At 40.3% G+C, this 14,910-nt stretch overlaps 1 protein-coding gene across 2 annotated transcripts; it reads left to right on the top strand.

Moving 5' to 3' along the window:
* The first annotated feature begins 2,007 nt into the window (after positions 1 to 2,007).
* Positions 2,008 to 14,309, top strand: gnb2 (guanine nucleotide binding protein (G protein), beta polypeptide 2). 2 transcript variants are annotated; one of them, XM_031752514.2, is made up of 10 exons: positions 2,008 to 2,878; positions 4,579 to 4,658; positions 4,774 to 4,812; positions 5,316 to 5,422; positions 6,417 to 6,480; positions 6,709 to 6,871; positions 10,007 to 10,073; positions 10,179 to 10,380; positions 11,364 to 11,580; positions 13,243 to 14,309. In XM_031752514.2, the coding sequence occupies exons 2-10, from the start codon at positions 4,602 to 4,604 to the stop codon at positions 13,347 to 13,349; spliced, it is 1,023 nt and encodes a 340-aa protein (XP_031608374.1). In that variant the 5' UTR covers positions 2,008 to 2,878; positions 4,579 to 4,601; the 3' UTR covers positions 13,350 to 14,309. The 2 variants fall into 2 exon arrangements, with proteins under 2 accessions (XP_031608374.1, XP_031608373.1); XM_031752513.2 differs by having other exon boundaries at positions 2,009 to 2,878; positions 4,576 to 4,658.
* Positions 14,310 to 14,910: the final 601 nt, after the last annotated feature.

Here is a 14,910-nt window from a genome sequence, read left to right as displayed (position 1 = left end):
TAACCTAACCCCACCAGCATGTCTTCGCACTGTAGGAGGACTACCTGGAGAGAACAATGCTAACAACGCTGTTGCCATGTTGCCCTATCGGAACAATCTAAACAAATACTCAAATCTCTTTTAAAACTGTCAATTCTGGAAGGTATGAGCATGATTATCAGCTGTAATGCACTCTATATTAGAGTTAGTCTCTTGCTCATCTATAAACTACCCCATCTTACGGCAGTGTTACAGTCTTGCACTGGCTCACTGTGCATTAAAGAAGTAAAAAAGTAGCGCTGTTTGTATTTAAAGTCTTTGATAAATTTTCTGTCCTTACATAAACAGAAATGCATCAGCTGTGGCTGTCTTTAAATCTGAGTGGATGAAATACCACTTTGGAAACAGCTGAAATGGAACTGTTGCTGGAGGACAGGTTGCTGTTGTGTTGTTTTATCTAATAATTCAGTTTAATTTCAATTCATTTTTATTTATATAGCACAAATTCAAACCAACAGTCGCCTCGGGGGACTTTATATTTAAGGTAATGACCCTACAGTATTAGAGAGAAACCCCAATAATGACACAGTCCTCTGTGAAGAAGCACTTTGTGACAGTGGGAAGCAAAAACTCCAGTTCTCAGAGAGAAGCAGCTAACTGGATGAGTATGATGGGAAAACAGTGTGAACATGTTGACCACGAATTTTAAGAAACCCATTTATTTATTTTTATTTTACTTTTTTTCTTGTAAAGTACTTTGGTTTTGATGATATATAAATACACTTTAATTGCTTACCTACTTTATGTTTCAGCATCACAATGATCCCAAAACACACACCAATGCAGTAAATGCATACCTAGAAAGAAAAACACACACTGGCACATATAAGTCATGGACTGGCCTCCCCAGAGTCCAGACCATAACTCCTCCTGAAGACTATTTAGAGAAATTACAAGCTGCCTACACAGTTCAGGCTGTGTTGAAGAATAAAGGTGGTCCTATCAAATATTGACTTTTAAGCTCGTTAGAATTGTACAAACTCTTTTTTTGCCTGATATATTGTATTTGAACATGTTTCAATAAATCTCTGCACCTATTTCCCATTTCCTAGCTAAATATAATGAAACTGGGGATGTCTGAAGAGTTTTACACAGAACCATATGCATTTTTGTTTATAATGGTTTGGCCCTTCCTGACATAATATTGCATTAATATTAATATTGTGTTATTTTAAGTGTAATACTTTCAACATTTGCTTAAGATCTTAAATATTCCAGAAGTAAATTCGAAGTAATACAATTACTTTAACTAAGAAAATTCACACTTAAGCGCAAAAGCTTTTTGTTACTTCTCTGCAACCTGCATTTCATTCATTTTATCATTTCTCCACAAAAAACTTACTCTCAATGAGTTTTATCCACAAAAAGTTCCCTTGTGAGGGTGGATGGTTATAGTCATTCTTGATCCCACTAAGTTGTAATATCATAGATTCATGTTTGTGCATTCATCAGGGGACAAAGGTGGAAAACTGCACACACATCATCCTGCACGGTGAAGGTCAAACATCCAGCTGAAGCAGAAATGCTCATCAGGAAACAGCACGATAAACAGGACATGTTTATCAGAGGAGAGGGGCTTTACGGACACATCCTCAGTTTGGTGCACTCATAGATTTATGGGATAGATCCGAGAACTAATGCAGCTTCCACGTGATTCAGTGATTGTTTAAATCTGCTAAATCTTCTTTCTTTTTTTCAAACATGCATTACAATATCTTCATCTCACTGAAATCGTCTCAATGTCACGTGAAATTAGACTTTTCATATTTTCTGTAAAACGATCATCAATCATATGCTGTAGATTTTTATAAATGTAATCAACCTGTGTCTGGTGAGACGATAACTGTCCATGTGAGCACAGGATCCCCCGAGTAGTGGTCTGCACAGGAAGGAGGAGGCGGGGGACATTGGATTTACGGGTATTTAAAAGATGGGTGTGGTTGACTTCTTCATGCCCGGATTTGAGGATCCTGCAAGCGCTCACCGCGTGATCCGGCACCCTGTTACTGAATGATTATATTCAGGAAAGAAAAGAAAAAAGAAAAAAACAGGAACCGTGTGGATACTGCCCAAGCGGCGAGGGCCGCCTCTGGTTACTGTCTGAAAAAGGAAAACACAAAATCTAGCGTGAAGGCTGGAATTCTAAACGCTTCTTCTTCCTTTTTTTTAATTTAAATTAATTAATTTATTGATAATTTCTATTTGATACACTTTCCGGATTTTACTCTGTAATTCACTGCCGACTTGGAGGCGTCTATCCTGATGAAGTATCGGCAGAGGGAGGAGGAAACCAAAGAGAGGAAGGAAACGAGGATAACGTCACGAAGACTCGGAGTAAAACGGACTGAGAATAGTGTTTAATGGACGATCCCTGATGCGGGCCGGGGAAAGAGCTGGGGCCAATTCCGTCTGTTTACGCCGTATTGGACGAAGATGTTTTTGTTAGGTTGTCGTGTGTGAAAAGTGGAAACGATCCGGAGAGGAAACAGCAGCTCGGTAGCAGCAGATATCATCTTGTGTGTGTGTTTTTTCCTCAGGAGCTCCGCTAAAGCAGAGAAATGGAAATGTGTGCAGCCCTCCTCCGGTTGCCTGTTTACTGAAGGGTTTGGAAACAGGCTGATCGTGACACACGGAACTTTTAAAGTGGATCTCCTGTGAACTTGATTTTTAATGACTGAAAAAGACTTGTAGTTAAATCCTCCGCGGGATTTGTCCTTTTTTTTCCTCTTTTTTTTGTGGGGGGGACGTTGCTTTCAGTTTTTCTTTCTTTCTTTTTTTTATTTTTCTTTACAGCAGGGGGAGGAAAAAAGGGCAGGAAAATCATCGGGAGAATTAACAGGTAGCCACCCATTATCCAAACGCTGTGACAGCAGATAGGTCAGCCTGTAGTGTGTGTGGCTGGGTGATGGTGTGCGTATGGCATCATTTTGACCAAATACGATTAGCTACATCCGCATTTTTAGGAGCTCGGTGTCTAAAATGAGATTTGATGAAGGCCTTTATGACTGTGCTGATCAATATGTGAGGTGATGTAGCTAGGGTAGGGCCTTTTTTGAATTATGTAAATCTCTCAATCTAGACAGCTAAATAAAAATCTCTCTCGAGTGCATCCTTTGAGACTGGCCTGTACCCGCTTTCTCCTCAGTGCTGACTGTATTTCATTGGGGAGGCTCTTAGGCCATGCGTTCACATCCTCTGCCATCAAGCATCCACTCTGGCCGGCATGCAGTGGTTGGAGGCAGATTTTAGCCATGCCATGTTAGAGCAGCTCCACATCAGATGTGCAATCAAAGGGGTGGGGCCAGGCACTCCTGGCATCTTTGCGTTTTTGTTCTACCACATGCTCTCGGAGGTTGGTGGAGTGCCAGAAGTGCTGGGGACACCGAGGACCTGCCTTATTAACCTTTTATAAAGAGCATGGCCTAGCAGCAAGGGTCGTGTCGCTGCTAGGCCATGCATCATCAGTGCGGCAGTGTGATATGTGTGTCCTCACTCTCTGCTACTCTTTACCCACTGACTTCAGCACAAATCTGCGTGTCCTCCAGTTGATGCTCAGAAGCAGCAAAAACATGCATCTGAGCATCTGGCAGGACCCATGGCCTGATATATGATCCCCCTCCCCACACCCCCTTCTCTACCTCCCTCCTCCTCATCCTCCTCTCCTGCAGCATCTATTCTCCTGATTGGCTAAATGAGCAGCTGTGCCAGGAGACTGAGACCCACGATGCACCCCTTTTGGCTTCCATTAGTGCTGTGTGATCCATCTGGTCGCAGGTCCCTCCAGGGAACAGTGGTCTACTGTAGCTAACTGCTCTTCCTTGCACAGTGTAGGCTACTGTATGCATGGTATCTGTGGGGTTTTTATCTTGAATTTGAATAGCTTCACATATGCAAATCTATTGGCCACCTGTTTGGGAGAATATTTGAATGTGCAACTCTTTTCCCGTGAGGAACAGGAAATACTGTAGTGCACGCCGCTGGAAAGCACGACATAGAGATGAACAGTTTTTGTGTACCTGGGTAATTTAGAAAATTAGGGACTCCCCTGTTCTTGAGCGTGAAGTGTTTGTTTAAACACAGTGAGCGGCTCAAATGAAGGATTGCTCTGTCCTGCATTAGTGCAAAGTTGGACTTGTATGAGCATTGCTACCAGGCACCAGATACTGAGCATTCACTCAGTATCTGGTGCCTGATAGCAATGCCGGTTTTTTGATAGCAGCTTAGTCATTGCAGATTATTCTCCTCAGTTAAACCAGGATGGGTGGTTGTACAGCCATAAACAGATTACAAGTTGTATTTTTTTCCCTCACTGTGGGTTCAGTAAACCTCAGAGATTAAAATTGGGATTTTATTTGATTATTTTATTTCCCCAAATGCAAGTAGCGTTCAGTTATTGATGAAAGTAGACCTCTGGATTAGTAGGTTAGGAAGTATAAAAATACGATAATCCCAATAGAACTTAATATGCACTGATATTCATTTCATTTAGATTTATTTGATAATAGAGTGTGATATTTAAAGTCGTGCCCCATCCAGCAGGTGACAGCTTGGACAGTTTCAAAATGAGTGAGCTGGAACAGCTTCGTCAGGAGGCCGAGCAGCTTCGGAACCAGATACGAGTGAGTGATGTGTATCTGCTGTGAACACTTTTACCATTGAATAAAATACTGGAAATTTGTTATTTACTAGTGGTGTCCTCTTTTTTTTCCTTCCCTGTGACTTCATAACCATTAGGACGCCAGGAAAGCATGTGGAGATTCAACCCTGACACAGGTGAGAGCTACTGAATGTGTAAGATGTATGTCAGTCACCTGGGGATGGGTTAACCTGGCGTCAATATGGACCTCTATACTTAATAACATGATATTGAGCACAGTGGAGAAAGCAAGAAAGCTATTTTTTTAATTGTTTTTGATCAAATGTTACTCTATAGGACAAAAAATCCATCCCTGCTAGACTCAGCATGTCTCCAGGTTTCACCTGTACAGAGGAGTGACCTTTTCTTTTTGTAGCACGATTTAGAAATAATAGATGATGGCCATTTGTTGAACCAGCAGTAGTATAAATCATCAATAATTTCTGAATTTAGTTTTACAGATGCATTATTCATATTGTCATATTTGACATGTGATATTAGATATTTCTGTGCTGGTCTTGTCTTCAGTGTTTGATAGCTACTGTATTGTTACTTTTTAGCAAAAATTTCTGCCAAACGTTTTATCACACATCCAGTTAACGATCAAAAGAGTGCTAACTTACTAACTTCCTTGACTTAGATAACTGCTGGTCTGGATCCTGTGGGCCGGATCCAGATGCGGACAAGACGCACCCTCCGTGGCCACCTGGCCAAGATCTATGCCATGCACTGGGGTACAGACTCTAGGTGAGTCTATACTATTTCTAATGCTTTTGATTGCTTCTTGGTTTAATTTTTCTTTGTATACGATAGATTAAAGTTCCACCTAAAATGGTTGAGTGTAATCGGCCATCAAAGCCACGTCAGGTAGCCACTTCCTATCTGTATTAGCTAGAATAGAAAAAGCCAGATATAAATAAATGTTTGGCCTAAACACATCTGCATTTTTCTGTGCATTTAGACTCAATGTGAGTCTCCCCACCTCAGTTGAACCACAGATCCACCTCATATGGGCCACATCTGACCCACAGAAAATTTGCAAGTGGTGTAAATAGGCTTTAGATACCAGGTTATGGCCACATGTGTGCATCCTGGGAATTAATTTCAGTTCATTGACTGTGTGATGGAGCTTTTAGACTACTGCATTACCCAGTTTTCCAAAGGATAAAAAGACGTAAGTCCCATAATAAATAATTCCTGTTTGTAATGCTGTGAAAATATGCTGCACTCTTTGTCTTTCATGAGTCAACGAATGCCTCGACAGCTATTGAGTGGATTGTAATGACACATGGGACATACCTGCTCGGGATGAACTGTAGCACATTTGGTGAAGATGTAATGCTTGATTTTCCGCGCGTATGTGCAAATTGCCAGCGCTAATTAGTAAATGTTGAATGAACACGCCAAGTAGTCATAGTGAGCTTGTTAGCAGGCTCACGTTAGCATTCAGCTCAAAACGGCACTATACAAAAGCGCAAGCATGACATTTTCATTTTAGTTCTGTGAAATCGTTTGCTGACTTCAGGCATTAACCATGAACATTTCTGGCTGAGGCAAACAAAACAACTGATTCTTCACCTTGAACTCACAGAATCATCTCAGGCTACAGGGTTTTGACAGAGGAAAAGCATGTTTCAACAGGTTTGGAGCACAGTGTGATAACAGGACTCAAATGCCAAAATTAAAGAGATCCTGTATTACTCAAAAAGTTTCTGTTTTTTTCCCCCTTTTGTGTCTGCAGGCTTCTGGTTAGTGCCTCTCAAGATGGAAAACTGATTGTCTGGGACAGCTACACAACTAACAAGGTAAAACCAGCAAAAAGACAAACAAAAAACACGGCATGTCTCCAGCTGGAAGACTTGTCTGAACTTGAAATGAAAGTGGACTAACGTCTTCCTCCTGTAGAAGTGCTGCTGACTTTTCATAATGGCTTCTTTCTCAGTGTTACTGTGACTGATTGTAAGAGTCACAGTGGCATCGTCGTGTTAATACCTGCCCATTTTATGATCTTTAAACTACCTCTCTTTTCTTAGATACACGCCATCCCCCTGCGCTCCTCCTGGGTAATGACCTGTGCGTACGCTCCCTCGGGGAACTACGTGGCCTGCGGAGGCCTCGACAACATTTGCTCCATCTACTGCTTGAAGACACGCGAGGGCAATGTCAGGGTCAGCAGGGAACTACCTGGCCATACAGGTGAGAGAACATGGCGCCCTAAGCTAACTATGTTAAAATCCTCTCATGAGTAAAACTGATGAGATGTTTCAGACGAGTGTACGCCCCTGTGGGAAAGCTCCACTCCCAAACCTCTAAACAATGAAGACTTCATTTACATGGTTAATTAACTGCAGTCTTAATGAGCTGAGATATTAACTCCTGTCTGTGCGACTCTGATTTGTGACACTGTAGATTCTGTATGTTATTACGTTTACACAATCTATACTTTGTTTTAGATGGCTAGTGCTGCCACGAGTAGAAGCAGAACACACATTTAGTACTTGTAGAGTTTTCGATTTCTGTTAAAAAAAATCAAAACATACACTTAATTTTTACACTTTTATTTTTGATTTTATATTTTCAAGAAAAACGTGATGTAGATGATTTATTGAAATGTGCAAACATACATGTAAATACAGTATGTTAGCAAAAACTAGGTTTGCATGATTGTAACGAGCTTGAAAGTCAAAATTTGGTATGACTGCTTTTATTCTTTGGCATATTCTGAACTCTCTTAGGCAGGAAGTCGTCAGGAATAGTAGCTTCTTGAAGAACTTTCCAATGCTCTTCTTTGAATGTTTCTGCCTTTTATTCCATTTTCTGTCACAATGATCCTTCACTGCTTCAATAATGTTGAGGTCCAGGCTCTGGGGAGGCCGATCCATGACTGACAGTGATCTAAAGATGTGTTTGTTCTACCCAGTTATGTCTTTACTGCATTGACAATGTGTTTGGGGCCACTGTCATGCTGAAAAAGGAGGCATTTGCTAATTGGATAATCAGATGCTTGCCAGAAGGTATTGCATGGTGGATCAAAATCTGGTGGTACTTTTCTGCATTCATAATTTTAATCAACTTTCCCCGACACCACTGGCTGAAATGTCATCCCAAACCATCACAGCCTCCACCATGCTTTACAGATGGTCGTAGATAATCACTGATGTACCTCTCTCTTGAACTCCTTTGGTATTTAACCAAAAGATTTCAAATTTGGATCCATCACTTCATAAGATGTGTTGCCACTGCTTTTCAGTCCACTTCTTGTGTAAAGACCTGTTTGGCATACCTCTTCTTGACAGCCACCCTTCCACTGAGACCATTCAGATGAGGCTTCAGTGAACAGTAGAGGGATTAATGTTATGTGTTGACACAACACTGGTTCATCCCTTGAGTTAGATGCCTTTTTCTTCTTTGAATGATTCATAGGCCAGTGTTACAGGGCAAATAAAAACATTCCTCTGAAAATGGTCAGGTACAGGGACTGGACTGAAAATGAGTAAAAAAGCAGCCAATCTCCAAAAAACCCTCCATATTTTTACTACTTCTAGAGCAGCTTTGCACAATTCACAGTTCAAAATAAGCCTCATTTATCCCGGCACTTCTCAGCTCATCCACTGTCTGAAGCCAAGAATTTTAGCAGCCTTCTTCCTGCTTTAAAGCCAGCTGTCTTCTGATTGGCTGCCTCTTCAGTTTGAACAGCAGGTGGGTGGGGCTGCTGTGCTTAAAGCCAGAACTTTTTCCCTCTTCACTGACATCATACAGAAGACAAGAATAGAAAAAAGTGTCTGAAACAGGGCATTGAGTTTTTTATTTTTTTGAAAGTATGTTCATCTTTAATATGAAATGGTATAATTCTATGTTTCTATGTTATGTAATTATATGTATATAACAAAGGAACAGTGAAAAGCATAATAAGTCACAGTTAAAGAATAGACAACAGAGACTGATTGGCTTAAAGAAGGGAGGTAAGAAGGTTACAAGAATCAGCCTGATGATGATGGAAATAATGATGAGTAGAGTTTGACAGTGTGGGAAATCAGGAGTAATAAAAAGAATACAACAGCAGGAATAGCACAGACACCCAGACATACAGGCACCACATGAAAACAGGTCTTTCCTATTGAACCTATGGAAAAGCTTCTTTTTATTGCAGTCGTGGATAGATTATTATGACCACAGATGCAGGATGCAAACATGCCACATGCCCACGTGTTTGCTCATGGAAAGAGTACACTCTGACGTGCGTTTCATGAGCACACATAGCTTGCTCACACACTAATAAAAGGCACCTTAGAACTACACTACATACACAACTTTAAACTTACGGTTTCTTGCCCTCATCATTGATATGAAGTTTGAGATTTTCATGAGTTCATTGAACTGTTCTTTTACCAGGTTGGAATTATTTTTTTTTACAGCACATATATTTAATGACTTAAAAATAAGAATTGATTGCAAAACTTTGATTTTATTTTGGTGTTTCTATAATCCAGTATACACAACACCACCTGCTAATATTTGGTTAAATGTCTTTTAGCAAGTTACAACTCAGCCAGATGCTTTTTGTAGCCACCGACAAGCTTCTGGCATAATTCTGTCGGGATATTTTAGCACTCTCCTTGGCAGAATTGGTAAAGTTCATTTAAACTGGAGGTTTTTCCTTCACTCTTAATTGATCTGTTATTGCATATTTTTCACGTTTGTACGGGATATTGTATTTGTTTTAAATGTTATGTACTTATGTGGTACATGTATTTTTTTACTTTTGTTGCCATGATGACAGGGCTCTCTTGGAAATTAGATTTTTAATTTCAATTAGATTTTTACCTGGATGAATAAAGGACTAATAAAAAAAAATAACATAGTCCACAAAGGTTTAGATCGAGGTTTTGGGAAGGCCAAGACTCCAATATTTTAAAAATAATAATTTAATACCTATACTATAAGTAAGGTCAAAGGTCTCCAATGGCTCCAAAATCCTGGTCATCTGCCCACTTTGCTGATGCGGTAATCCATCTATCATTGCAGCTTCAAAGAAATGTAAAAAATGATCCCAAAAAGATGCTTGAAAAAGAAGGCTTTAAAGTAGTAATCATGTAAAATATGTCAACAAAATATATCATAAAATATCATGCGCAGCAGCTAAACGAACGAGTAGGTTTAGTGGAGCAGAGACAACATGTAGCTCTGTATGTACACTCACAATAACTTTATAGTCATATTTACTTGTTACATTCTTCTCATATACAGTAGTAATGTAATGTAAAATGCGTCATCTCTGATATGAAAGTGTCACTGGCATCATCGGCGTGTTTGTGCGTTCCGTTCTCTCAGGTTACCTGTCATGTTGCCGTTTCATTGATGACAATCAAATCATCACGAGCTCAGGAGACACCACATGGTGAGTCACACAGATCAACACACACATGTGCAGCCTAAGCATCATTTTCCTGCTTTCCAATGACTAACCCTGTGCTTTTTTGTTGTTGTTGCTTTTTTTGCCCAGTGCACTGTGGGATATTGAGACGAGTCAGCAGACCACAGTGTTCTCGGGCCACACCGGTGATGTCATGAGTCTGTCCCTTTCGCCCGACCAGCGCACCTTCGTGTCGGGAGCCTGCGACGCTTCAATCAAACTGTGGGACATCAGGGACAGCATGTGCCGGCAGACCTTCACGGGCCACGAATCGGACATCAACGCTGTCTGTGTGAGTGTCCTCAGGGACCGGGCGCCCTTGTAGGCCCAAGTGCTTTTATTCTTCTTAAAATCGCGGATTATATATTTTACAAGTGCAGTTTAGAGCTCTTGTTTCGGAGTGCTCTGGCCGTGGAGTTTTATAAAGCTGCATCACAGCATGAGTTTGACTGATGTGGACGGGCAGAGGAGACCTAATGAAAGATGAAAGATGCTTTCGAGTTGCATTGTGGGAAATGTAGTATTGGAAGGTCGCTCAAAAGCAGCGTCTCAAAATGCAGTTTAGAGTTTTAAAAGACAGCAGGACTTTTATTTCAATTTACTACATTCAAAATCAGGGGTTAAGGTGTGAGGCGAGAGCATGAGCAACCCCTACAACACACACAAGGTCAGCAGGAGCATAACATGTAGGTTTTTTTTAGCTTAGCCCACATCATGGATTAAAGAATGGATGGAGTTAGTATGCTTCAGACACCATTTTAGACGTTTATTCTCAGACACATCATGAGTTTCTGAATTCCTGGCACTGTTATAAACTAATCTGTGGCCTTAAGTGGCACTCTGGCGCTCCTGCGTACTGTCTAACACGTCATCAGCAGCATCAGCTCCAGGATTTGTCTTGGTGACGTCACACTCTGTCTCCAGCCACCAGCTTTGGGAGGGATTTAAATGGGAAGCGCGCTGCAGGATTAACAAGATTATCAATTAACACCATATCTGAACATCCTGATCATCTCAGGAGACGATCTCCAGTTGGGAGTCTGGGTTGATGGCACAGGCCATCTGACAGTGTGGCAGGTGGACAGATTCGGTATTAAAGCCTGGTGATGATCTCTGCCACTGATCACATTCAGTTTTCTGTCTTATTAAGGGATTTAGGAAAGGCAGGAACTCTCTATAGCAGCTTATGTTGTAACTATATTTATTTATTTGTTTATAATTAAAATTATAAATAAATAATAAATAAAAGAGTCATCCTCACTTTCTCCTCCCCAGTTCTTTCCCAATGGCAGCGCCTTTGCCACAGGCTCTGACGATGCCACCTGCAGGCTGTTTGACCTCCGCGCAGACCAGGAGCTAGGCCTCTACTGCCACGACAACATCATCTGTGGCATCACCTCTGTGGCTTTCTCCCGCTCCGGGCGCTTGCTGCTGGCTGGTTATGACGACTTCAACTGCAACATATGGGATGCCATGAAAGGAGACAGAGCAGGTGGGTGGAGCAAGAGAACAGAGAAAAGGGAAGGTTCATCTTCAAGCTAAGGTGAAGATGAAGTGATTATCTATCAGTTACACCACACGTGTTTTTGTAGTATTCTTTCTTTTGATTTTTCACCGCTAAAATAAAAGCTTAGTTTAGTGATTAATTTTTGCACTGCAGAGGGATGATTGTATGTAGGTGAGGAGTTTTCTGATGCCTGGAAACAACAAATAGGTTCATACAATGTTCAGTTTAAATGAGAGGGGCGCTTGGTGTACAAGTACTGCTGATAACAATGATTTCAAATACAGAAATAACAAATTGGTTGTAATTTTTATTTTTTCTGGTTAGAGCCTCTTTCCACCAAACTCCTATCTGAGCTTCAGCTGTAAGAGTTCGATCGAAAACATAGAAAACACAATCTGAATAAAAAATGTAGTGCGACTAAAATTGCCTCTAAACTGAGTTGTCGTTGCAAAAAATATAATTCTTTATTTGTGTTTTGGGTTTTTTTTAGAGGAAATTAAGCTGCATGCCATGTATCAAGACCAAGGTTATTATAGCTAACTAAAATTCAACTAAAACTAGATTTAAAAAACATTACTGGTTTTACCTCTGACATATGTCCTCCCTACAATAGTAATTAAAAAGTCTAAAATTTACCACTGTTTAGGACCCTAAAACAAAAAGAACTAAACTAAAACGAAACATTTTCAAACAATGAAACCAAACACAAAAATCCCCCCAGGAAACTAACAAACTAAACTAAAAAACAAAAACTCAAAATGAAATAACAATAAAAACTAATTCTAAAATGCCAAACTGTAATAACTCTGGTCATGACTTTTTATTTTTGCATGCGTCTATGGAAACAATCACTATTTTACTTCTCATTTTTCTCTGTTGCCAGGTCAGCAACTAAAGTATTTTATACAAGATGTGTCATGTGTACTACTGTGTACTGCTAATCAAAACACATTTAAGAAGATCAAAAGCAGAGAATAACCTTAAATCGTTTAAATAAGTGAAAATTATGCCTTTTTCACAGATTCAGAAATGGCTAAACTTACAACTTAAGTTCAGCTTTGAAAATTAATAGAAAAAAGTCCTTCAGAAGCCCTTTTATCTGTATCACTACAAAGTCAAGGCATTATTAGGACAGTACTGTACCACAGGAAGTATAATTATTTACTCCAGGATGTAGCGTTATATATTGCAGGAAGCAGATCTAGAGTGTATACTGCACACATGCTGGTGGGTCAGTTGTTCATCCTACCACAAAAACAAAAAGATATGAAAGCATAAAAAGAATTGACAGTAACTTCAATGATGGAAGAGCAGCACAGTCTGCCTTAAGCACAGTCATTACAGTAGTGGGAATTTTAGTGTTGGGACAAACTTTCCAAACAATGATTTGTTTCCATTGTAGAAAGAACATCGTGAGTCTGTTTGGCCGCTGATTGCATCAAAACTAAATAAATAAAAATGAGGTCACATTTAGATTTTAAAGATTCCTTTTGAAAAACAAAATCTTTATGTCTGCACACTTAAGAAACAGGGGGATACAAACCGTAGCATCGATCTTAAGTTAACAGTATGCTCACTGTTTGATTTTTGAAGAAGTGCATTGCACAATGACAAGTTGGCTTTTGGTTTTTTTCGGCCCTCCCGCAGGAGTCCTGGCAGGCCATGACAATCGCGTGAGCTGTCTGGGCGTGACGGATGACGGCATGGCGGTGTGCACCGGGTCCTGGGACAGCTTCCTCAAGATCTGGAACTGAGCCATGCACATAAACAGCGACCCACACGTCCAACAGACACCGCTCTTATCTTGGGACACAGTTTGCACCCTGTACTCTCACTGTATGTAAGATTCCACAGACGAACCGCAACATTATACTGTACATAATATATATGACTTAGATATGAGCTTACACACACACACACACACACACACACACACACACACACACACACACACACATATATGTATTGTATGCAGGACAAGATAACAAGACCTAAACACATGCCCACACTACCTACCGCCGATTAAAGTGCACAGCAGCAAGGCCACAGTGCAACACACACATGCACATAACAGGTCAAAATATGACCAAATACAGCCGAATATTCAGCTGTTCAGCCGAAAACACAAATCCCATCAACACTATCTGACGCACTCATTCTCACACATGCTTATCATGAGACATACTGCTTCTCGTGTTAAGCAGTGGAGCGAATGTTACCCGATATTTTCGTCTTATGACTTTGCCCGAAATACACTTCAGACTCATTTTTCTTTGTTGTTTCGGTCTCTTTACCATACGTATCTCAGCAGTGGTGGCGTGAAGGCGGAACCACCTGAGTCCATTTACATAAAGAAAGTAAGAAAAAAAATTGACCGATGAACAGTTGATTGAGCTCAATGAAGATATCAACTCTGATGTTCATCCGTTTCAGATCGTCACGCAGTCACCGTCTTCACCCAGTTTTGTTTTTTTTTTTTCAATTTTACACACTTATTTTATTCCTGTTCTCCCTGTGTGCCTCAAATACACTTATTAACAGAGGATACTGAGACAGTTAAATGAATCCAAAACAACCTGAGATTAAGAGAAGTTGAGAAGGAAAAGCACGTCTTATTGAGTAGGAGCCAATAATCAAACTTTGACTTTGTCAATGTATTATCTGGACATTACTATAATTGTACATATTATTAATAAATAACTGCCTCTCCTGCCTTTTATTGTGTTTTTCTTTTAAAGTACTGTTTCTAAAACTGTGATGCTTTTAAATGAGTAGTAAATGCATATTGTGAGGTATTCTCATTATGCAACCTCAGGTTTTTACTTACAGAGCACCCATGATTTGAAAGTAGCACCGATATAGACATACATGGGTTATTGGAATATACAGTCCCCTCCCTCTTTATTAGATATATTAGGTAAAACAAATATCTAATCAGCCAATCATATGGCAGGAACTCATTTAGGTATGGTCAAGATTCGAAATAAGTCCCCTGGTGTGACAAGTCTTGATTTCTGCTGCGACATTCAGATAGTCGGGTCGGAATTTAGTCCTATCAAATAACGAAACCATGGATACATCCTTTCAGGCTGCTGCTGGTGGTGTAATGGTGTGGGGGAAGAGTTTCCTGGCACAGTTGGACCCCTTAATAAAAACCAAGCATCATTTAAACACCACAGGCTACCTGAGTATTGTTGCAGACCGTGTCCGTCCCTTTATGATGACAGTGTATAATCTTCTAATGCCTGCATCCAGCAGGATGACAGACCATGTCACAAAGCTCAAATCATCACGCACATGAAAATAAGTTCACTG

Source organism: Oreochromis aureus, linkage group 10 (assembly GCF_013358895.1).
Source record: "Oreochromis aureus strain Israel breed Guangdong linkage group 10, ZZ_aureus, whole genome shotgun sequence".
NCBI classification, from domain to species: domain Eukaryota; kingdom Metazoa; phylum Chordata; class Actinopteri; order Cichliformes; family Cichlidae; genus Oreochromis; species Oreochromis aureus.
Note: the sequence above shows the minus strand (reverse complement) of the source record. Positions and strands in the feature narration are given on the sequence as shown.

Coding starts and splice junctions, on each gene's coding strand:
- gnb2 (XM_031752514.2), top strand. CDS start 4,602: ATGAGTGAGCTGGAACAGCTTCGTCAGGAGGCCGAGCAGCTTCGGAAC. Junction 4,813..5,315: donor GAGATTCAACCCTGACACAG/GTGAGAGCTACT, acceptor TCCTTGACTTAG/ATAACTGCTGGTCTGGATCC. Junction 5,423..6,416: donor CACTGGGGTACAGACTCTAG/GTGAGTCTATAC, acceptor TTGTGTCTGCAG/GCTTCTGGTTAGTGCCTCTC.